General features: G+C 43.6%; 1 protein-coding gene across 3 annotated transcripts in view; it reads right to left on the reverse strand.

Annotated features, from left to right (window-relative positions):
* foxp4 (forkhead box P4) overlaps positions 1 to 24,193 on the reverse strand; it is a 440,188-nt gene that overhangs the window by 68,556 nt on the left and 347,439 nt on the right. For all 3 annotated transcript variants that reach the window (XM_041196036.1, XM_041196037.1, XM_041196038.1), the window contains exons 9-10: positions 2,696 to 2,783; positions 60 to 143 (exon numbers count right to left, since the gene is read on the reverse strand). In XM_041196036.1, coding sequence (XP_041051970.1) covers positions 60 to 143; positions 2,696 to 2,783 — 172 coding nt within the window. The remainder of the gene's footprint in view (positions 1 to 59; positions 144 to 2,695; positions 2,784 to 24,193) is intronic.

Genomic DNA, 24,193 nt, shown 5'->3' on the forward strand with positions numbered 1-24,193 from the left:
CTTTCTTTGAAAGTTAGTTTGAGTGTGGTTGAGGTTGGAACATCAGCTGATATACTTACAGGCTGCGCAAAAGGCTTTGGATCTGATGGCCTCATGTGCAGGTGAGCCATCATGGCTTGAAGACGTTCACTCTCTTTTGACAGCTGTGGGCATCAAGAAAAACATCTTCAACCAAATTGTATTGAGCATTGATTAGAGGTAAAGAGTGAAGTCAGAGCCTAGCGGCATCTGATAATTCACAGGAATGGGAGCTTTTCAAAGGGTTTATGAGTTTTGCCTCACGGTTGGACAAGGGCAAGTAACTTAATGAGGAATATCTAATCGTTGCAAGTTCAGGGATTTTTCATCCTTCTTGCAGTACCCATCACTCCAAATTTACATAGAACCCCTTCCATCCTACTTCCTCTCACCCAATCAGCAAGCCCTTCTATTCCTATTTTGCCATGTGTTTATCCAGCTTCCCTTTAAAAACATTCACCTCAACTACCCCTTGGGGGACTGAGTTCCACATTACTCTCTGGGTAAAGAGGCTTCTCCTGAATTCCCGATTGAATTTATTAGTGACTATCTTACACTTGTGGCCCAGGGCTCTGGACTCACAAACTAAGTGACAAAACCAGGTTGAATTGTAACACCAAAAATGGGTGGTTTGGGATAAGGGCAGGTATTAAAATTCTAAAGATCAGTACCCTACCCCCAGCTCACCTCCAACCACACCCGTGTCTGGGTCTAACAGAGTTGGGGCAAGTGATGAGCAGCCAACACCCCCCCCCCCACCCCACCCACACCTGCCTCCCCCTCCCCCCCACTCCCAAGAAGCATGCGGGCAATTTAAATATGTAAGTGAGGCAGGCAGCCTCTGCACTGCAGGTTTTACGATGAACGTCATGTTCCCCAGGCCTGAGGAAAGCTGACAGGTGGAGGTTGCTGAGCACAGCTTCGAGGGGAAGTTAAATGCCTTTACAACATGACATGTGGGCTTGGAGCAACTGAAACCCTTCTCCTAGCAGCACCCCCTTCCCACCCCATCAGAATCCCCACCGTAAAAGGCCCTCGGAATTGAAACCGCCGCCATAGGGTCAGAGATCAAAGCACCATTGGATCAGGGATCAGACCTCCCTTAGTTCGAGGGTCAGAATCTCCCTCTGCCTGGGATTGGGGGATCAGACGGCCTCCCCTGCGGTCAAAGATCGGATTTCCCTCCCGCCCATGGATTGCACTGTCACCTGGGATCAGACCCCTCACCCTTGCGGAGTCATGGACCGGACTTATCTGGTCTTACGGCCTACTCTGGAACCAGTCAGATTGATTTCCAGGCAGGGAGCCCACCAATCACTTGAGAAGTTTCCCATCAGCAATCGGCCCACATAACCTACCACTTGTTAATATCCAGGCAATCGTCTCCATGTCCACACAATCAAACACTTCAATCATTTTAAAGACCTCTATCAGCTTTCCCCTTTTTCTAGAGAAAAGGACTCCGACTTGTCCAAACATTCCTGATAATTATAACCTCTCAGTCCTGGAATCATCCTCGTAAATCTTTTCCCCACCTCCTCCAGTGCTTCTATATTGTTTCTGTAATGTGGAGACCAGAGCTATGTACAGTAACTGCAAGTGTCAGATGATCAGGGCATTGCTGGACAATGTGGGGAAGATGAGAAGCTAAAACCATCCAGCTATCCAGGCAAAGAAAGAAGCATTAAAGATGTTGTCAAGCGGGCAGGATAGTTGAGCTATGGAAATGCTACAACTGAAGATTCACCCAAATGATATCAGGAATGCGGTTACACTTAAAAAGCCAGGCTTCAAAAATTGGGCCAGAGGCTTGTTAGTCTGTGGAGTTGTCTTCCCCAGAGAGCAGTGAAGGTCACTGAATATTTTTAAGGCTGATTTAGATAGATCCTTGATTGAGAAGGGAGTCAAAAGGAATAGGGGGAAGACAGAGAAGGAAGGCTAAGGCCACAATCAGATCAGCCATAACCTTCTCAAATGGTTGAACAGGCTTGAGGGGCCAAATGTCCTACACCTGCTCCTAATTCATATTTTCATATGCTCAGATGGTAAATTGGGACTTTCTTCAATGGAACAGAGCAGGTTAATGGAAGATGCAACTTAACTGTTGGAAATGTTTGAAATTCTTTGGATGTTTTGAGAGGTTGAAAAGTGATAGGTTCTTTCCACTAGCTGACAAATCTGTAACAAAGGGAGACTGACAGAGGATTATCACTGGGGGGAGCTTAAAGAAATGCTTCACACAAAGAGTTATTAGACAATGGGATACCACAAGGGGTGATTGAAACAGAAACTGTAACATTATTTTGAAGGGAACTGAAGTAACATTTGTAAGGAAATGATATACAAAGATACTGGGAAAGGGCAGAAAAATGGGATTGGATAAGACAGCTCCAGGTGATAAGTTAATTCTGACAGACATGATGGGCTGAATGGCCTCCTTCTGTTCTGTTCATTTTATGATTCCATTATGTACTCCCCTGTATGGGGCAGAAAGGTTCAAGGGTTGCCCTTTAACATGTGATGTGTTGGGAATGGGGTGGGGGTGAGGGGTGTGGTGGCAGGGTGGGGATGATGAGGATGGGGGTGAGGGTGGTGGGGGTGGGATGCTACTGTCTTAAGTCACTTCCAAGAGGCCAACTCCCATTGGAGAAAGGACTGAGTGAGAAAATATACCAACCTGGATTTCAAGTTGTTGTACAACTTGCATCTGAACCCGACACTGGGCTGTGCTGCGATCATCGAGCGCGTGTTCATTGCTGAGGTGCCTAACAGGAAAGGAGAATTCATAACTTGAGAATGGAAGTAATGAATCCATACGTTTCACCACGGAGATAGCAGCAGATAAGACAACAGAGGCAACAAAATAGAAAGACAGGTGTCTTTATACTCTCTGTCTCTCTCCCATCCTTTTCCTTTCGGGTTTTAATTGTTTGGCCAGCCAGGGTCATCTGGAGATTGAGTGTGCCCATGATGCACATAGCTTTACAGCTCAGCCAAAGAGCCAGGGTGGAAAGGTTGGCTCAACTGCTGGGCCTCCTCTGTGCTGTAGCATTCTATGATAACAACGTCAGATCTTGCTACTCCCGTGAGATATGGCTTGGATAAGAGCTGGTAAATTTAATTTTCCAAAAATCCCAGATGGGCACAACCTTAATTTCTGATTTTTCACCTCAGGGGGCTGGGTCTCACTCCAGGGTTCGACTGGTGAAATTCTGCCAATTGAAAGAATCCTTAATGAAAGGAATCCAATCTAATCTCCACAATCCCGTTCATTATGGTGAAAACCCAATGTTACAGAATGGTCCAAAATTCAGAATTAAACGTGCTTAAGGCATTTCAGTCAGAGTGACCATCAATGTGGCAGGTATGGGACTTGAGTCGAGTCTCATTAGTGCTGTGGGAGGACATGCTTCCATGATTAGGTATATGATCGACAGTTTGGGTAGAGTGGAGGGAGTTTTACTCTTCCAAATAACCCCATGCTATATCTGCCCTGGGAGTGTTTGATGGGGACAGTGTAGAGGGAACTTTACTCTGTAACTAACCCTGTGCTGTAACTGCCCTGGGAGTGTTTGATAGAGGCAGTGTAGAGGGAGCTTAACTCTGTACCTAACCCCGTGCTGTACCTGGCCTGGGAGTGTTTGATGGGGACAATGTAGAGGGAGCTTAACTCTGTATTTAACCCTGTGGTGTACCTGGCCTGGGAGTGTTTGATGGGACAGTGTAGAGGGAGCTTTACTCTGTATTTAACCGTGTGCTGTACCTGGCCTGGGAGTGTTTGATGGGGACAGTGTAGAGGGAGCTTAACTCTGTATTTAACCCTGTGGTGTACCTGGCCTGGGAGCGTTTGATGGGGGCAATGTAGAGTTAGCTTTACTCTGTATCTAACCCCATGCTGTACCTGTCCTGGGAGTGTTTGATGGGGACAGTTTAGAAGGAGCTTTACTCCGTACCTAACCCCATGCAGTACCTGCCCTGGGAGTGTTTAATGGGGACAGTGTAGACGGAGCTTTACTCTATATCTAACCCTGTGCTATACCTAGCATGGGAGCATTTAATGGGGACTGTGTAGAGGGAGCTTTGATCTATATCTAACCTTGTGGTGTACCTAGCATGGGAGTGTTTAATGGGGACAATGTAGAGGAAACTTTACTCTGTATCTAACCCTGTGTTGTACCTGCCCTGGGAGCGTTTGATGGGGGCAGTATAGAGGGAGCTTTACTCTATGTCTAACTGTGTGCTATACCTGGCTTGGGAGCATTTAATGGGGACAGTGTAGAAGGAGGTTTACCCTATATCTAACACCATGCTGTACCTGCCCTGGGAGTGTTTGATGGGGACAGTGTAGAGGGAAATTTACTCTGTAACTAACCCCGTGCTGTAACTGCCCTGGGAGTATTTGATAGGGGCAGTGTACAGGGAGCTTAACTCTGTATTTAACCCTGTGCTGTAGCTGGCCTGGGAGTGTTTGATGGGGACAGTGTAGAGGGAGCTTTACTCTGTATCTAACCCTGTGCTGTACCTGGCCTGGGAGTGTTTGATGGGGACAGTGTAGAGGAAGCTTAACTCTGTATTTAACCCTGTGGTGTACCTGGCCTGGGAGTGTTTGATGGGTCAGTTAACTGATATGAGCAGGTTATTATTGATAGCAGATGACGAAGGCACAAACATATTGTATTCCATTAGGAGTTTTCAGCTCATGTTTGTGAGAAAGCTTCAATGAATTTCTGACTCAATTGCCTCCAGTGACTTAACAGACCTGGAATGAGATTAAACTTACTTTATTTTCAATAGATTTTCTGGATTTTTTACTTGTGAACAAGATTTTAAAAGCAAATTATTTTTATGCATATGATTTCATGCTCAGTGCTGATTTTGACTGAATATGTTTGGTGTTACCAAGAATGGGCAAGGTCACTGAGAAAGGAATAAGCAGAGTTACTCGCTACGACAGAGCTTTAATATCACTGAAAAAAGTGATGTGTTGGCAAAGCTTTTCGTCTAACACTCATCAGGACAAACAGAAGAATACCAAATCTCAAACACTCACAACAATTTATACTACAGGGGGAAAAGGTGCTGATTGTTTAGAGAAATTAATGGGGGAACTGTAGGCTGCCCAAGCTCCTGGGTAATTCAAAAAAGATGCAAGGTTTGAACATATTTCTTTTGTTCTGTGTATGAATGCATGTCACTTCCAGCAAACATAAACGAGCCATGTTATGAGCTCGAATGATTATCTTTAATTGATTGTTAGTGCAGTTATTAGCACACTCAGGATTGCTCAGCAAGTGCTGTACAATTGCAGCATCACATCCAACAGTAGACGTTGTTGTCTGGCTTTTCCAAGCATGGGCTGATTGAGTACATTCTGGATTCTGTCTCTTACAAACAACTGAAGGAACATGCTGATTGATTCGATCAGCCAATCACTGGGACGTATGGCCAACAGACCTGGCATCGCACCAGTGTGAAATTCATACATGGTGTTGCTCAATTGTGTTGTAGGCTACTATGCAATGGCTACATGACTGGTATTTTCCACTAACAGGATGCTGCCATCATTGTGCTGACCGCACAACTGAGCAACATCGTGCATGAATTTCAGAGCGTAACTTTTGTATGCCGCTGACAACTCTTAAATTAACTCTCCGATATCCAATGAGAATGTCAGAGTGAAGGCAGAAGAAATCCCCAAGCGTTGACAGAAAGCAAAATCATGCTTTGACAAGCAAACACAGACACGGAAACCATGATTTGGAGTTGGAGATTGGGTTCACATCAAATGGCCAAATCGCGACCACAAACCTGCATCATCCCAATCAGGGCCAAAGCAGATCAAATGTTTACTCAGTACCATTACTTATTTGTTGGATGCTAACACAAAGTGGAACACAAAGACACTTGATAGTCAGCAGACCATGATATTTTGAGGACAGTGATAATGAGGATGCATTTCCTTTTCCGTTGAGTGAGTGTAATATTGATCGTCTGCCTTATTGATCAGACCTTATTGATTAGATCATGGGGAACCACAATGCCTAGTTTGTAGATCTCAGCACCATCATCAGCAACCTTTGTATCTCAAAGACTATTTCTGTACTTAGAGAAAACAGACAAGCTGAACTCTAAGAAATGACTCGATGTACATATGTTTGTAGTTTTGGGTGTTTTTAAAATAAGGCCTTTTAGTTTTACAAATGGGAAAAGATGTAATATTCAATTGTTCAACTGTTTGGTGTTTGATTGAGTGCGTCTGTTGACTCTTCTCTGTTCTGTGTGCTCTTAGTTAAGCATGAGAGTAGACATTTTAGAAGAACGATAAACAAAACTCCTGCACAGATAGAAGCTAGTGTGTCATCTCTGCATATCTCCAATGTATAAAACACAACACATTGCTGTAATTTGTTTCAAGAACATGTTTTCTCTCTCACTCTCAAGCCTCCTTTCACATTGTGGGAAGGTAGACGCTGAGCACAGTGTCTCAGATGTCTTGTGGAGATATTTTATTTTAACTAATTTATTATAATACTTGTTGATATATATTTCTGGGGGAGCTGGGAGTTATTTATTTGTGAAATGTATGGGCAACACTTGGAGAAAAAGGGCAAACTAATTTCCACGCCTGTTATGCCCTGATCATTTACAGGGCCAGAGAAAATCCATCCCCCAGAATATTCTGCCACATCTGGTATGAATTTGATAATCGACTGATGTGGGACTCCTACTCACAGTCTGTCTGACCTGCATAGTCAAATTTTGCAACTGTATTGAGATGGCCCATTTCATGAAACCAGCACCAAGGATTATTTATTTGTTTTTTTTTTCAGAACACTGGCTTATTGCTTGGGCAACACTGTGGGATTTCTGGAGAAAATCTTTCCCTTTCTTTTCTCCCGCCCCCTCACCCACCATCTGCAAGAGCAGTGACTTCATAACAATGATCTCATCTGAGATTCACAGGGGAATGCATAGCTTCTCTCCATCTCTGCTCAGCCTTGATGATTAAAACAAATAAGCATGACCTCAGCCTTCCTCTTAAACAACATTGCAGAACTCCTTTCTGCACATAGCATGGGGACTTTATTCCATTTCCTTGAACAATGGGGCACTGTCTGTCGGGAGCATGAGAAATCAACCAATGTTCAAGCCCAGTGCTCCAGAACAACACCACACAGCAATGACTCAGCATCCTCAAAACTACCAAGGGTTTTATATATATATATATATGTGTGTGTGTATGTGTGTGTGTGTGTGTTTGTATGCGTGCGTGTGTGTGTCTGTGTGCGTGTGCATCTGTGTCTCTGTGAGCGAGCGTGTATGTGCATGCATCTCCTTGAGTGTGTGCGCCTGTGTATGAGTGTGTGTATTTGCAACTGGAACAGAGCAAGGCTGAATGTCCTGGCCCACTTCCACTATCAGCTATGATGATTTGAAGAGATACGCTCCCTCTGTTCCCAGTAGTTTGTGTAAAAGGGCTTTTCCCATGCTAATTCTCCTCAAATGAGAATTCATATGAGTCGAACAATGGTCCAATGGATCACTGCAATGCCGAATGTTCTACTGAGGCAGACAGCCTAAAAAGCTCAGTTCTTTTGTTACTCATTCATGGGATGTTAGCATCGCTGGCAAGGCCAGGGATTATTGCCCTTTCCCAATTGCCATTAAGAAGGTGGTAGTGAGCTGCTTTCTTGAACCGCTGCGGTCCATGTGGTGTAGGTACAATCACAGTGCTGTTAGGGAGGGAGTTCCAGGATTTTGACCCAGTGAGGGAATGACGATATATTTCAAAGTCAGGATGGTGAGTGGCTTGGAGGGGAACTTCCAGGTGGTGGCATTCCCATGTGTCTGCTGCCCTTGTCCTTCTAGATGGTGGGGGTGACAAGTACACACATTCCAATGAGACAGAAAATTTCCAAGGGGAGGGCCCACCATCCGTGGGTAACTAAAAAAGTTAAAGACAGTATCAAACTTAAAGAGAAAATATATAATTATGCAGATCAGAAGATTGGAAAGAATATAAAGAACAGTAAAGAATGACAAAAAGATTAATAAGGAGGGAAATGGAGAATGCAGAAAACTAGCTAGTAATATAAAGATAGATAGTAAATGTTTCTATAGATATTTAAATCAGAAATGAGTTAACCAAGTGAAGGGTCTTGAGGACTCGAAACGTCAACTCTTTTCTTCTCCGCCGATGCTACCAGACCTGCTGAGTTTTTCCAGGTAATTCTGTTTTTGTTTTGGATTTCCAGCATCCGCAGTTTTTTTATTTTTAACCAAGTGAGTGTTGGCCCTATAGAGTGCGCCTGGGGAATTGATAATGGAAAGTAGGGAGATGGCGGATGAATTAAACAGATATTTTGCTTCAGTCTTCACTATAGAGGACACAAGTAACATCCCTGAAATAGCTGTAAACCAGGAAATGGAAGGGTGGGGGGGGGAACTCGGGAAAATTACAATCACCAGGGAAGTGGTATTGAGCAAATTGTTGGGGCTGTGGGCTGACAAATCTCCAGGCCTGGATGGACTTCGACCTAAGGTTTTGAAAGAAGTGTCTAGTGAGATAGTTGATGCACTGGTTTTAATTTTCCAAAATTCCCTAGATTCGGGAAAGGTTCCATTAGATTGGAAAATAGCAAATATAACTCCTTTATTCAAAAAGCCTAACACCTGTCATAGGGAAAATATTAGAAGCTATTATTAAATATGTTATCACAGGGCACTTAGAGAAGTGCAAGGCAATCAGGCAGAGTCAACATGGGCTTGTAAAAGGGAAATCATGTTTAACCAATTTTTTGGAGTTCTTTGATGGAGTCATGTGTGCCGTGGATAAAGGGGAACCAGTGGATGTACTGTACTTAGATTTGCAGAAGGCATTTGATAAAGTGTCACATCAAAGGTCATCGTGGAAAATAATAGCTCATGGTTTAAGGGGTAACATATCAGCATGGATAGAAGGTTGGCTAGCTAACAGGAAGCAGAGAGTTGACATAAATGGGTCATTTTCTGGTTGGCAGGATGTGATGAGTGCTGTGCCACAGGGATCTGTGCTGGGGCCTCAACTTTTTACACCTTATATAAATGACTTGGATGAAGGGAGTGAAGGAATGGTGGCTAAATTTGCTGTTGAGTCAAAGATAGGTAGGAAATTAAATTGTGAAGAGGACGTAAGGAAGCTACAAAGTGACATAGATAGGTTAAGTGAGTGGGCAAAGATCTGGCAAATAAAGCAAATGTGATATTGTTCATTTTGGCAGGAAGAATAAAAAAGAAGCTTATTATCTAAATGGTAAGAGATTGCAGAGCTCTGAGATTCAGAGGGATCTGGGTGTCCTAGTGCATGATTCACAAAAGGTTAGTATGTAGGTACAGCAGGTAATTAGGAAAGCTAATAGAATGTTATCATTTATTGTGAGGGAATTAGATACAAAAGTAGGGAGGTTATGCTTCATTTGTACAGGGCATTGGTGGGACCACATCTTGAATACTATGTACAGTATTAGTCTCCGTTTCTAAAGAAAGATGTAAATGCGTTAGAAGCAGTTCAGAGAATGTATATTAGACTAATACCATGAATGGGGGGCTTGTCTTACGAAGAAAGGTTGGACAGACTAAACCTGTATCCACTGGAATTTAGAAGAGTAAGATGTGACTTAATTGAAACCTTTAATATCCTGAGGGGTCTTGACAGGGTGGGTGTGGAAAGGATGTTTCCTCTTGTGGGAGAATTTCAAACAAGGCACCACTGTTTAAACATAAGGGGTCCCTCATTTAAGACAGAGATTAGGAGAATTTCTTCCTCTGAGGTTTGTGAATCTTTGGAACTCTCTTTCTCAAAAGGCAGTGGAAGCAGAGTTTTTGAATATTTTTAAGGTAGAACTGGACAGGTTCTTGATTAACATGGGGGTGAGAGGTTATCAGAGATAGGCAGGAATGTGGGGTTGAAGTTACATTCAGGTCAGCCATGATCTTATTGAATGGTGGTGCAGGCTCGAGGGGCCGAGTGGCCTACTCCTCCTAGTTTGTATGTTTGTACCCTCATATTTGGAGTCAGTTAATCTCAGTCAGGGCAGGGTTAAAGCTGATACAATTGGTTTTGCCGTTGCTGGATTAGTGAGCGACAACAATCCAGGAAGTGTGAATTGTACCTGGATATTAGGCTGGACGGCATGGGCTGAGGTGTGATCTCCAAGTGTCACAAAGCTAACACTCACCGTCTACAGTCTTCCATAGAATGAGCACTTAGTCTGTAAAGCAACCAACTTGTTTTTCTCAACACTGCCATTTACATTCTCACCTTGAAGCTGTTTCTTCTTCATTTCCAACCAATACCATCTGCTCCTCTTCCCCTGCCCACCTCCCCTCCTGTTTGTGATTAAAACTCAGTATACCATTTCCTACTCTAGTTCATTCCTCACAACTGTCCAACTCACCTTCCTCAGTCTTAGGAAGATAGGAACAGGAGGAGGCCATTCAGCTCCTCCTGCCTGTTCTGTCATTCAATTCTGTAACCATAGAATTACAGAATCACAGAGAAGTTACAGGGCTCTAGAGGCCATTTGGCCTCCCAGGAATTTGGCGACTATCTCTCTTAGGGAACTCACCTAGCGCCACTCCCCAGCCTTTTCCCCGAAGCCCTGCAACTTTTTTTTGCTTCAGAAAACCATCCAATTCCTCTTTGAAAGCCATGATTGAATCTGTCTCCAATACACTCTCAAGCAGTGAATTCCTGATCTTACCCACTCGCTATGTAAAAAAAAAAAATTCTTCATGTCACCTTTGCTTATTTTGCCACTCACCCTAAACCAGTTTTCTCTGGTTACATAGGAACATAGGAAATAGGAGGAGTAGACCATTTGGCCTGTTAAGCCTGCTCTACCATTCAAACAGATCATGGGTGATCATCTATCTCAACGCCACTTTCCAGCGCTATCTCATATCCCTTGATGTCATTAGTATCCAGGAACCCATCAATTTCTATCTTAAACATACTCAATGACTGAGCTTCCACAGCCCTCTGGGTAGAGAATTCCAAAGATTCTCCATCCTCTGAATGAAGAAATTCCTCCCCGTCTCAGTCTTAAATGGCCTGCCTCTTATTCTCAGACTATGCGCTCCGGATCTAGACTCACCAGCCAGGGGAAACAACTTATCCACATCTACTCTGTCATGCTCTGTAAGAATTTTGCAAGTTTCAATGAGGTCACCTCTCATTATTCAAAACTCTAGAAAATACAGGCCCAGTTTCCCCAATCTCTTCTCATAGGACAATCCCGTCATTCTAGGGATTAATCTTGTGAACCTCCATTCCGCTCCCCCTATGGAAGGATATCCTTCCTTAGAGAAGGAGACCAAAACTGTAGACAGCACTCCAGGTGCGGTCTCACCAAGGCTCTGTACAATTACAGCAAGATATCTACTCCTGTGCTCAAATCCTCTTGTGATGAAGACCAACGTACAATTTGCCTTCCTAATTGCTTGCTGAACCTGCATTTTAGCTTTTAGTGACTCATGGACAAGGACACCCAGCTCCCTTTGGACATCAAAACTTCCCAATCTCTCACCATGTAAGAAATATTTTGCCTTTCTGTTTTTTCTACCAAAGCAAATAACATTCACATTATATTTCATCTACCATGTTCTTGTCCATTCACTTAGCTTGTCCGAACCCCTTGAAGCCTCCTTGCATCTTCCACAGCCTGCCATCCTGTGAATGATCCATTTATCCTCAGTCTCTGCTTTCTGTCCATTAACCAGTTCTCACCCCATGCCAGTATATTACGCCCAATCCCATGTGCTCTAATTTTGTTTACTAACTTCCTGTATGGGACTTATCGAAAGCCTTCTGAAAATCCAAATACACCACATTCACTGGTTCTCCTTCATCAATGCTACAAGTAACATCCTCCAAAAACTCCCAACAGGTTTGTCAAACATGATTTCACTTTCATAAATCCAAATTGGCTCTGCCCAATCATATCATTATTTTCCAAGTGTCCAGTTATCACATCCTTTGTAACAGATTCTAACATTTTCCCTACTACTGATGTCAAACTAGCAGGTCTGTAGTTCTCCATTTCTCTCTCCTTCCCCTCTTCAATAGTGGGGTTACATTTGCTACTTTCCTGTCTGCAGGAGCCTTTCTAGAATCTATATAATTATGAATCCAGTATTGGTGAATAGTGGATCCACCAACGAATCCACTATCTCTCTAGTTACCTTGTTTTCAACCCTTCCACTGATGGAACAGTTTCTCCCTATTTATCCTTTATAACTTTACCTAACAAAAATTTTGTGGTTTCCTGTAAATTATCAGCCAATTTGAGGTGAAGCACACAGAGCGTTAGGTTATCAAACTGTGTCTGGCTGTAGTTTCTTTTATTTGTAACTGTCTAATCATTTTAGTCAGAAGAAAAGATAAATGTGTGTTTACATCATTTCTTTCCTCAGCTCGGCCTCCTTTTATCACTCCTAGTTATTTTTCAATCCTCTCAAGTGTCAGAGAGTTGGCAAACACACAAACACGCTCCTTTGATGTCTTTTCTACCATCCTAGCAACAAAGAGATCTAATTGCAAATGAGCTAATTAAAGTAAACCAGTGACGGAGAGTGAAAACAATTTGTATGACCCTCAGCACTGCTTGCTGTTGCAGTGAGACACTTTACTCACTAGGCAGGGCTTAACCAGTCAGTCACTAAGAAATGAACCATGTCTTTAGCTCCAGTGATGGGCTGTATAAATGGCGGGCCTTCTCTCACTGTGGGAGCATTGAGCTGCCGTTCAGAACACCCAAAGGCCAAAGTCAGAGGTGTAGGATCATGGCCTCCTCTAGCCCAAAAACCCTCCGGGATCTCTGTATTCCTCCAGTTCTGTCCTCTTGTGCATCCCCAATTTTCATGGTCCCACCATTTGTAATTACCTCCCTCAAATTCTCCATCTCTTTCTCTATCCTCTTGTAAGACATTCCTTTAAAACCCTCTCTTTGACCAAGCTTTTGGTCATCTCTCACAACATCTTCTATGTTGCATGGTGTCAAAGTTCTGCTTGTAACATTTCTGTGAAATATCTTGGAATATTTTACTATGGTAGGTGCTATATAAATATAAGCTATTGTTGTGGTTCAAGCACTTCCCTAATAACAGAGTACATAAAGCAGGAGTGGCCGCTTGCTGCTTGCTCCAGATTGCAAGGAGCTAGCAATAGGCAGACAGGAATCATAGATTATCTCTGTCCCACAAAAAACTCAGCTGATATTCCATACACCAGCCTAATTGGAGCATCTGCTAACTCTACACCACTGTTCCTACTAGATGGAAAGAACTTTTTCAAATACCCAGTGGATGATGCTGCTTTCTTTGCATTCCTTCTCTCGAGTGAGGAGGCAATGTAGGATCCCACTGCCCAGGCCGAGACCTGAGCACAGGCCTAGGGATCTATGCAAGGTCAGTCCTGCCAAAGGTTCCAAATAAGCAGGACTGGGTGGCCTCACTACTGGGTCATGAACACATTGGGTTTGGGATTATCTTTGGGACCAATCCAGAAGTTTGGTCAAGACAACTATGGAAAAAGAGGAGGGGACAGTGAGATGAATTGGACAGCTCTTTCAGGGAGCTGGCACAGGTAAGATGGGCTGAATGGCCTCCTTCTGTTCTATATGATTTGATTCTAAAAGTTGGAAGAGATGCAAACTGGCTGTCAGTTCACTATCATACAAAGTTATAATCATCCAATCTCTCTTGTCTCTCCCTTCTCACTCATTTGTCAAAAACGCTATAGTCCTTTAACCCTTCTCCTCCTGTTCCTCCTCAGGTCTACACCATACTAAAATTGTGACTCATTGCTAACTCATTCTTTCTCATTCACCTCCTTTATCCTTCCCTTCCTCAACAACCAACAGTGTTTTAAACCCAAGCAGCCAGTCAACATAACATCGCTTTCTCTATCTCCGCCTCTCACTTGTTACTCCTTTTAACCCTGGTGATGCCCAGTAGTTTGGCCCTTAGAACTACTGAGAATCTTTCACTTAAACAATGAGAAAAGCAGACAGAAAGTGGCAGCGAAGATATCTGTGGAGGAGTCACTTTATGGTAGATCCCAGCAACATCTCCCTGATGTCATCTCTGGAGCTCTTTCTGTGTTGATTGAAATCAGGCAGTGGACTGACACATGGAAATTGTTTCCAATACAATCTCTCTGCACAGATTTTCCATGGCCAATCATTGCTCTCTCTTCAGGGGCAGATGGTATTATTGTCTTCATCTTCCCTAAACCATTGCTGAGTACTTGAAAGATTCATATCCTATTTTATATATTTTCCTCTGTAAAACCACTTTAAATTAGTAATTTAATCAACTACAATGAACTTCTACTCAGTATAAATAGTGTACTTGAAGCCTCATCTGATCAGACCTGGATTGCCCAGGAGTCTGCAGGAAGTAAAGATTAATCTCCCAGTGACTGCAGCAAACAAAATCCCAGGACAAAAAAAAATCATAGGAATGTTAAAAGACAAATCAGAGATGGGAGAAAGTATCAAGAGCCAAGAATCATCCAATCAGGTAATGAAGAAACTTCTAGCTTTCCAATTGGCTGTGGGAAGGTAGAGCACCAGGAGAATTGAACTGAGGTGGACCAATGGCCAAAGTGTGGTGGGGAGAGAGTCCATTGGAGGTGGGAGGTCATGTGATAAAACCTTCACTATATTCCTCGAGTTGATGATGCCAGTGAATCCTGATGGACCTACCCAGCTATCACTGTCTGCAGTTTGCTGGACCGGAAGAACTGTGATGTAAATATCACTGAGTGCAGACACCAGTCATGTACGAGTGTGTGTGTATCTACATTGCTGAGATAGCAGCAGGATCACTGCGACTGCAGCAGTTCAAGAAGATGCCTCATCACCACCTTCTCAAGGGCAATTAATGCTGATGTTGCCAGCAATGCTAACACTCCAAGAACGAATAAAATAAATTTAACCTAATGCCTGAGCAACCTGATCTCAAATATCATTAAATCATTGAACCTCAGCGATTGAAGACAAAGCCTTGCACTTATATAGTGGCTTAGATATAACAAGTCATCTTAAGCTACTTCACAGGAACAAATTTCAAAGACTATTTGACTCAAGACACGTGACGAGACATTAGGCCAGGTGGCTGAAAGCTTGGTCAAAGAGGTTGGTTTTAAGGAGCATCTTAAAGGAGGAGAAGCTGAGGTAGAAAGGTTCAGAGCTGAGAGACAAGGCAGTGAATGGTGGAGTGATTAAAATCAGGGACGCTCAAGGGGCCAGAACTGAAGGAGTGCAGAGATCTCGGAGGATTGTAGCGCTGGAAGAGATTACAGGGATAGGGAAGGGAGAGGCTATGGAGGGATTTGAAAACAGGAATTTGAAAATAATCAACTCAGGCCTAATATACAGCTAGAATTCTAATGGTGTACACACCTCTGCTCATTCTGGTTGCATCAATTCAAAATAACCTGTTCTTCCTTTCCAGTTTCCAGAAATGCAATGGCTCAATCCTCATCCTTTTGTTTAGAATGCTATTTATGTGCAGCTTTTGGTATAAAATCTTTCTCCTAATCTAATCTAATTTGGCAGACCGGCCATATTTTTTAAAAATTCATTCACGGGATGTGGGCTTTGCTGACTGGGCCAGCATTTATTGCCCATCCCTAGTTGCCCTTGAGAAGGTGGTGGTGAGCTGCCTTCTTGAACCGCTGCAGTCCATGTGGTGTAGGAACACCCACAGTGCTGTTAGGAAGGGAATTCCAGGATTTTGACCCAGCAACAGTGAAGGAACGGTGATATATTTCCAAGTTAGGATGGTGAGTGACTTGGAGGGGAACCTCCAGGTGGTGATATTCCCAACTATCTGCTGCCCTTGACCATCTAGATGGTATTGGTCATGGGTTTGGAGGGTGCTGTCTAAGGAGCCTTAGTGAATTCCTACAGTGCATCTTGTAGATGGCACACACTGCTGTTACTGTGCATCGGTGGTGGGGGGAGTGAATGTTTGTGGATGTGGTGCCAATCAAGCTTTGTCCTGGATGGTGTCAAGCTTCTTGAGTGTTGTGGGAGCTGCACTCATCCAGCCAAGTTGGGAGTATTCCATCACACTCCTGACTTGTGCCTTGTAGATGGTGGACAGGCTTTGGAGAGTCAGGAGGTGAGCCACCCGTCACATGATTCAGTGTCAGTGGGCCTCAGTAAGAAAGTAAAAGATGTAAATACAGTTTGCAGAAAGTGAATCATTAGATTACACAGAAATTAACACCAGGAGCCCCAGCAACCAATGAATCAGACACTGGACTACAGGCAATTAGAAAATAACATTCTTATTGGGCTTAGCAACATGGCAGATTCAGTCTGGTAAATCTGACTGCCTCAACCTCATTGTCTCATGTCACCAGGTTGAGTTAACCAGAGAGTGTAACAAAAAACCCACAGGCAACATCCACACTGCCCACATGATTCATACAATTGTTGTGTGGTGAGCTCAAAGCTCAGATATTCATTGTTTGGACTTCATCACAACAGAATATCTTCTGTAAAGCCTGTTTTCCATTGAAACCTCAAACCTTTCACAAGTAAACATCAGAATCTCCAAACAAAGCTGCAGAAACAATGTTTCAGTGAGCGAGTGGTTAACATATGGAAAAGGCTCCTGACCAAGATGGTGGCAGCAGTTAGTGTTGGTTCATTCTAATGAAAGTTAAACTGATTTCTTTCGGTGAATAACATGTTCCACTCTGGGATCTGAATAATTTGAGACATGTTGTGCGGTGAGTGTAATGTGCTCGAGAGGAACAGGTGAGTTTGGGCCTAAGGCTCCCAAAACTCTCCCCCACTGGGGGTTTTCTTCACCTCGTGTCTGGGGCTGTTGTAGACTCATTGATAGAGATTGATCACTGTGATTGACCAATAACTCCATCATCATTGTATCATGTGACTACCAGGATGGTAGAAGGTGAGTTAGAAAGGCCCTGGTTTATCTTCATTTAGTAATACTTACATTTCAAAGAATAGTTTTCAAATTCCACAGGATTACCAGCAACTGACAGACAGCAGCACCTGATTGCTAGGGTGTTATGAGGCTATAACACGATTCAGGGATGTTCACACAAACTACAGAAACATAAGGGCCAATGACAATGGGTGGAATTTAATGTAGGCAACTGAGGTCTTACCAGTTACCTGGTGGGAGCCCTGCATCATCGCCGTTGGGAAAGGAATGTGCTTATCAGATACTTAATTGACCTTCGACCTTTCCCAACATTTAGAGCCCAGGGTTGGAAATCCACCCCCAACACCCCCGCCCCCCCCCCCGCACCCCCACGGGAGTTGCCGGCCAATCATTGCCCATCAGTACCACCAGGAGCTGTGGCTGCCTTTATTGGGCCCACCAGAGGCCAAGGATCAGCTCAGGACCCAGGCCAAAATGATGGCGGGATGGGGGTCGTGGGGAGAAGCTTCACTGGCAAGGAGGGATTTGGAAGATAGGGAAAGGGGCTGGCTCCCAGTGGGCCCCCTACCCCTTGTCCCGATGCCTCTATCAGGCACTGAGTGCCTTTGAATAAGGGAATCACCCCTCCCGCCTCCACCAGGCAGTCCGCAAGCTATCCCAACAGAGGTTGCTTTCCCGGCTCCCCGCATGGTGACTTCCCCGCCCACTGCAAGATGAATACCAGCAGCAGTGGGATGAAGCACTAACTGCCCCTGAAAGGGCTACAATCGGCTTTGGGACCGGAAGGCCATCCACAAGCCTTCCTACCCCGAACTAGGACAGAGGAGGGAACGATCCACATCCACCACACTCCTTCCTGTTTAAATGCCCCCACAGCCTCCAAACTGGCCCCAGTGCCTGAGTGTGTGTGCAAGTAAGTGTGTGTCAGTACGAGTGTGTGAGTGTGTGTGTCAGTGCACAAGTTTGTGTGTGAACACAGCCCAGATTTTTGGTCTCAAGTTGACCACAAAGAGACGGGAGAATTCCCAGCTTTGCAAATACGACCTTTAAAAATGGCTGCCCTGAGTTCCAATTCTAATGGGCGAGGTGGGGCTGGATTAGAAGTTGGGCCCTCTGCCCTCAGGAAGAAGGCAGAGGCTGCTGGGCGCAGAGACAGGCTGGGCCAAAGGCCTGTTGCTGTGCTCTGGCATTTTGTTGAATTTAATTTTTTTGAAAATTGAAATAAAAATCAGCCCTCTAGCTCATCTCCCTCACCCCATTACCCCCACAGGCTCACCATACCCCAACCATGCCAACCTCCACCACCTCATTCCCCCCACCCACCCTCTCATGGTCCCTTATACCCCCTCTGCCAACTTATGCCCTTCTATCCACCCCCCCCATCTCCTCACAGCTCCACATCCACACGGCCCTATATAGCTCCCATGCCAACTGAGTGTAACTCATACGAACCCATGGCCCCAACCCACTGCTCTTTGCCCTTACCCGCTCCATGCCAACTCACATAATATCCTTTAACAGTTCCAATGAGCTTATGCACTTTTTAGACACAATCACGTTTATTTTTAACCATCTCAAAAGCTGTCTTACCTCTTCCAAATGGTCCTGGGACCATGTCCAAATGGATACCTTACTTGTCTAAAGGGGTACCCTGGCTATCCAAACAAATCCACCAAGTTCAGACCAGCTCTTACCTGGTCTAATCTGCACACTTTGGGTTTCACAGTCCTGGCCTACCAAAATCCCACTTCACTGGAGGCAGCTGGTGACTTAAATGGCCAGCTGCCTCTATAAACCACAGGTGTGCGAACCCCAGTCCGACTTCAGTCCCAACACTATGAAAATAGGAACTGCCATGTTCGGGGGCGGGACTTAGGATTTCTGAACTCTCCCGCCATTCTTGCCACAACAGAAGGGCTCTCCATTGTGGCAAAAATATGGGCCTTCGTGTAAGTGAGTTTGTGTGAGTGAAGTGTGAGTGTGTGCATGTGTGCGTGAGTGAGTGTGAGTGCATGTGTGTGAGTCTCTGTGAGCGAGTGCATGAGCGTGTGTGCATGTGTGAGTGAGTGTGAATGAGTGGGAGTGAGCGAGTGTGAGTGTGAATGTGTGCGTGTGTGAGTGAGTGTGAGTACGTGTGATTGAGTCTGTGTAAGCGAGTGCGTGAGTGAGAGTGAGTGCATATGTGAGTGAGTGGGAGTGAGCGAGTGTGAATGAGTGTGTGAGGCAAAGTGCAGCTGAATATCTGTTGGATTTTGGTGAGGGGGGGGGTTTAAGTGTTAATTTTGTTCTTAAATTTTGCTCTTAAAATCTAATCTAGCCTGTAATTAGCAGTAACTGGAAAGTATCATGTAAACAGGCTAACTTCTTTCTTTCTTGCAGTTTAGACAGGGTAAACTCACTCTCAGCTGTAGGAGCTGAGTAGTTAATTAGCTAACTAGTTGAATCTGGTTACTATATCCCCAGTTCAGTTTACTATGAATTTAGGATTCATTAATGCAGCCTTGGCAAACAGAGTGCAGCTGACTAACTGAGTGAAGACTTAGATTTTGGTGAGTGGGGAGTTTGGGAAGGAGTTGGTCATTTCCTCTTTCTATATTTCTCACCCCATAGAAACTGGTTGTTGCTCTAGTACAAGGAAAGGAGCTAGCTGTTTGGTGAGTATCTGGTAAGTTCTATTCTATTCCTAAGGTTTAAAATAATACGCAATTTGGTGGTAAAGTTAATAAAATATATAAGAAAGCAACATAGATAAGTGAATAATATAATTAAGTAATTATTTAAAGCAGATTAAGGATGGCAACAGGGGATGTGCCCAGGCTGCAGCATATGGGAGCTTCTGGATAACATTGTGACCCAGGGCAAACACATCTGCAGTAAATACTTGTGGCTTGAGAAAATTTGGCTCACAGTCATTGAGCTGCAGACTCTGCAACACATTTGGGGTTGGGGGGTTTGTTGGGGGAGTTACCTGGATGCTTTATACCAGGAGGCAGTCACATGACTTAGGATAGGGTCTTCTGATTTGGTCAGTGGTCATGGACAGGAGGGTGTGACTGCGAATGAGGCAGGTAAGGGGACCCAGAGGTCAGGAGTGCAGAAGTGTGAGCCTCTGCAATTGTCCAACAGGTTTAAGGTTCTCTCAGCTTGTTTGGATGAAAGTGGGGGCTGAAGGGTGGATGAGTAAACTGACCATGGCATCATGATACAAGAAGCAATCCAAGTTGGAGGAACAATAAGGAATGTAATGGTAATAGGGGACAGTATAGTGAGGGGGATTGACATTGTTCTCTGTAGCAAGGAGCAAGAAGGCTGTGTTGCCTGCCTGGTGCCAGGGTTCAGGACATCTGCTCAGGGCTGGGGAGGAACTTGCAGTGGGAGGGGGAGAATCCAGTAGTCGTGATCCATGTAGGCACTAATGACATAGACAGGATGAGGAAGGAGGCTCTGCATAGTTAATATGATGAGCTAGGCACCAAATTAAGAAGCAGAACCTCAAAGGTGGTAATTTCTGGATTATTACCTGAGCTACGTACAAATTGGCATAGTACAAATAAGGTTAGAGAAATGAATATATGGCTCAAAGACTGGCGTGGGAGAAGTGGGTTCTAGTTTGTGGGGCATTGGCACCAACATTGTGGAAATTGGGATCTGTACTGTTGGGATGGTCTACACCTGAACCCTGCTGGGACTGGTGTCCCCGTGAGCTGCCTAACGAGGGAAGTAGAAAGGGTTTTAAGCTGAATAGTTGGGGCAAGGTACCAAATTTGGGAAGATGTGATAAATAAAAGAGTAGAGACAAGGCAAGAGAGAAAGGTATTAAGATGGGAAATGATAAAAAGACTGTGACAGGAAGGGACAGAGAGTTCAAATCTAAGAGTAAATCAACAGATAAGGTTAGATGCTACAAAAATAATAAAAGGACAAGACTAAAGGCACTGTATCAAAACACACATAGCATTCAAAACAAAACAGCTGAACTTATAGTGCAAATAGAAATAAATAAATACGATCTGACAGCTATTACAGAGACATGGCTCCAGGATGACATAGATTGAGACCTGAATATTGAAGGGTATGTGACGTTTAGGAAGGACAGGAAGTTAGGAAAAGGTAGAGGGATTAATGATGGTATTAGCACTTTAGAGAGGGATGACCTGAGTTCAGGAAACCAGGATGTAGAAGCGGTTTGGGATGAGATGAGGAATGATAAAGGCAAGAAGTCACTTGTGGGAGTGGTGTACAGGCCTCCTAATTGTAACCACACAGTAAGACAGAGCATAAAAGATGAAGTAATGGGAGCTTGCCAGAAAGGAACAGCAATAATCATGGAGGATTTCAATCTACATATACACTGGAAAAACCAGATGGGCAAAGGTAGCATGGATGAGGAGCTCCTAGAATGTTTTTTTGGGATAGTTTCTTAGAACAGTCCATTCTGGAGCCAACCAGAGAACAGGCTATACTAGACCTGGTATTGTGTAACTAGATAGGATTAATTTATGACCTCCTAGTGAAGGCACTCCTTGGTAGCAGTGATCATAATTGAATTTTACATTCATTTTGAGGGAGAAGCACATGCATCCAAGATTAGTACTTAAACTTAAATAAGAGCAATTATGAGGGCATGAAAGCAGAGCTAGCTGAAGTGAACTGGCAATGGGGGTAAGGGATATGTCAATAGAAGTTCAGTGGCAGACAGTTAAGAACATAGGAACAGGAGAAGGCCATTCAGCCCATCAAGCCTGCTCTGCCATTCAATACAATCATGGCTGATGGACCACTTCAATGCCTTTTACCCACACTATCCCCATAACCCTTTACATTATTGTTAATCAGAAATCTATCAATCTCTACTTTAAACATACTCAGTGACTGAGCTTCCACGGCCCTCTGGGGTAGAGAATTCCAAAGATTCACAACCCTCTGAGTAAAGAAATTTCTCCTCATCTCGGTTCTAAGTGGCTTCCCCCCTATTTTGAAATTGTGTCCCCTGGTTCTAGACTCCCCAGCCAGGGGAAACATCTTACCTGCATCTATCCTGTCTTTTCCTTTAAGTATTTTGTCGGTTTCAATGAGATCACCTCTCATTCTTCAAAACTCTAGAGAATGCTGGCCCAGTTTGTTCAATCCATCTTCATAAGACAGTCTCGCCATCCCCAGAACAAGTCTGGTGAACCTTCGTTGCACTCCCTCTATGGCAATAATATTCTTTCTGAGGTAAGGAGACCAAAACTGTACACAGTACTCCAGGTGTGGTCTAACCAAGGTTCTAGTCAGTTGAAGCAAGACCTCGCCACTCCTGCACTCAAAACCTCTTAAAGGGATATTTCAGAATACACAGAATATATACATTCCAATGAGAAAGAAACATTCCACCATCCATTGCTAAGTGGAAAAGTTACAGACAGTATTAAACTTAAAGAAAAAGCATATAATTACGCAAAGACTAGTGGCAGGTCAGAGGATTGGAAAGAATTTAAGAATAGCAAAGAATGACAAAAAGATTAATAAGGAGGGAAAAATTAGAGTATGAAAAGAAGCTAGCTAATAATATAAAGATAGTTAGTAAGAGTTTCTATAGATACTTAAATAAGAAGAGTTAACAAAGGAAGTGTTGGCCCTATAGAAAGTACATCTGGGGAATTGATAATGGAAAGTATGAAGATAGCAGATGAATTAAACAGGTATTTTGCTTCGGTCTTCACTATAGAGGACACAAGTAACATTCCAGAAATAGCTGTAAATCAGGAAACAGGAATAAGGAACTCAGGAAAATTACAATCACCAGAGCAAATTATTGGGGCTGCGGGCTGACAAATCTCCAGATCCTAAAGTCTTGAAAGAAATGTCTAGTGAGAGAGTTGATGCATTGGTTTTAATTTTCCAAAATTCCCTAGATTCGGGGAAGATTCCATTAGATTGGAAAATAGCAAATATAACTCCTTTATTCAAAAATGGAGGAAGACAGAAAGCAGGAAGCCACAGGCCAATTAGCCTAACATCTGTCATAGGGAAAATATTAGAAGCTATTATTAAAGATGTCATAGCAGGGCACTTAGAAACATTCAAGGCAATCAGGCAGAGTCAACATGGGTTTGAAAAAAGGGAAATTATGTTTAACCAATTTATTGGAGTTATTTGAAGGGGTCACATGTGCTGTGAATAAAGGGGAACCGGTGGATGTCCTCTACTTAGATTTCCAGAAGACATTTTAAAAAGTGCCACATCAAAGGTTATTGCAGAAAATAAAAGCTTCTGATGTACATGGTAACATATTGGCATGGACAGAAGATTGGCTGGCTAACAGGAAGCAGTGGGTTGGCATAAATGTGTCTCTTTCTGGTTGGCAGGATGTGATGAGTGGTGTGCCACAGGGATCAGTGCTGGGGCCTCAACTTTTTACAATTTATATAAATGACTTGGATGAAGGGAGCGAAGGAGTGGTGGCTAAATTCGCTGTCAAGACAGAGATAAGTAGGAAAGTAAATTGTGAAGAGGACATAAGGAGGCTACAAAGTAACATGGATAGTTTAAGTGAGAGGGCAAAGATCTGGCAAATTGAGTATAACGTGGGCAAATGTGAAATTGTCCCTTTTGGCAGGAAGAATGAAAATGAAGCATATTATCTAAATGGTGAGAGATTGCAGAGCTCTGAGATTCAAAGGGATCTGGGTGTCGTCGTGCATGAATCACAAAAGGTTAGTATGCAGGTACAGCAGGTAATTAGGAAAGTTAATAGAATGTTATTGTTTACTGTGAGGGGAATTGATTACAAAAGTAGGGAGGTTATGCTTCATTTGTACAGGGCATTAGTGAGACCACATCTGGAGTACTGTGTACAGAATTGGTCACCTTATTTAAAGAAAGATGTAAATACATTAGAAGCAGTTCAGAGAAGATTTACTAGACTAATACCAGGAATGGGGGGGGGGGTTGTCTTATGAAGAAAGGCTGGACAGACTAGGCTTGTATCCACTGGAATTTAGAAGAGTAAGACGTGACTTAATTGAAACCTTTAAGATCCTGAGGGGTCTTGACAGGGAGGATGTGGAGGGGATGTTTTCTCTTGTGGTGGAATCTAGAATTAGGGGTCACTGTTTAAAAATAAGGAGTCGCTCATTTAAGGCAGACATGAGGAGAACTTTTTTCTCTCAGAGGGTTCTGAGTCTTTGGAACAATCTTCTTCAAAAGGCAGTGGAAGTAGATT

Source organism: Carcharodon carcharias, chromosome 9 (genome assembly GCF_017639515.1).
Source record: "Carcharodon carcharias isolate sCarCar2 chromosome 9, sCarCar2.pri, whole genome shotgun sequence".
NCBI classification, from domain to species: Eukaryota; Metazoa; Chordata; class Chondrichthyes; order Lamniformes; family Lamnidae; genus Carcharodon; species Carcharodon carcharias.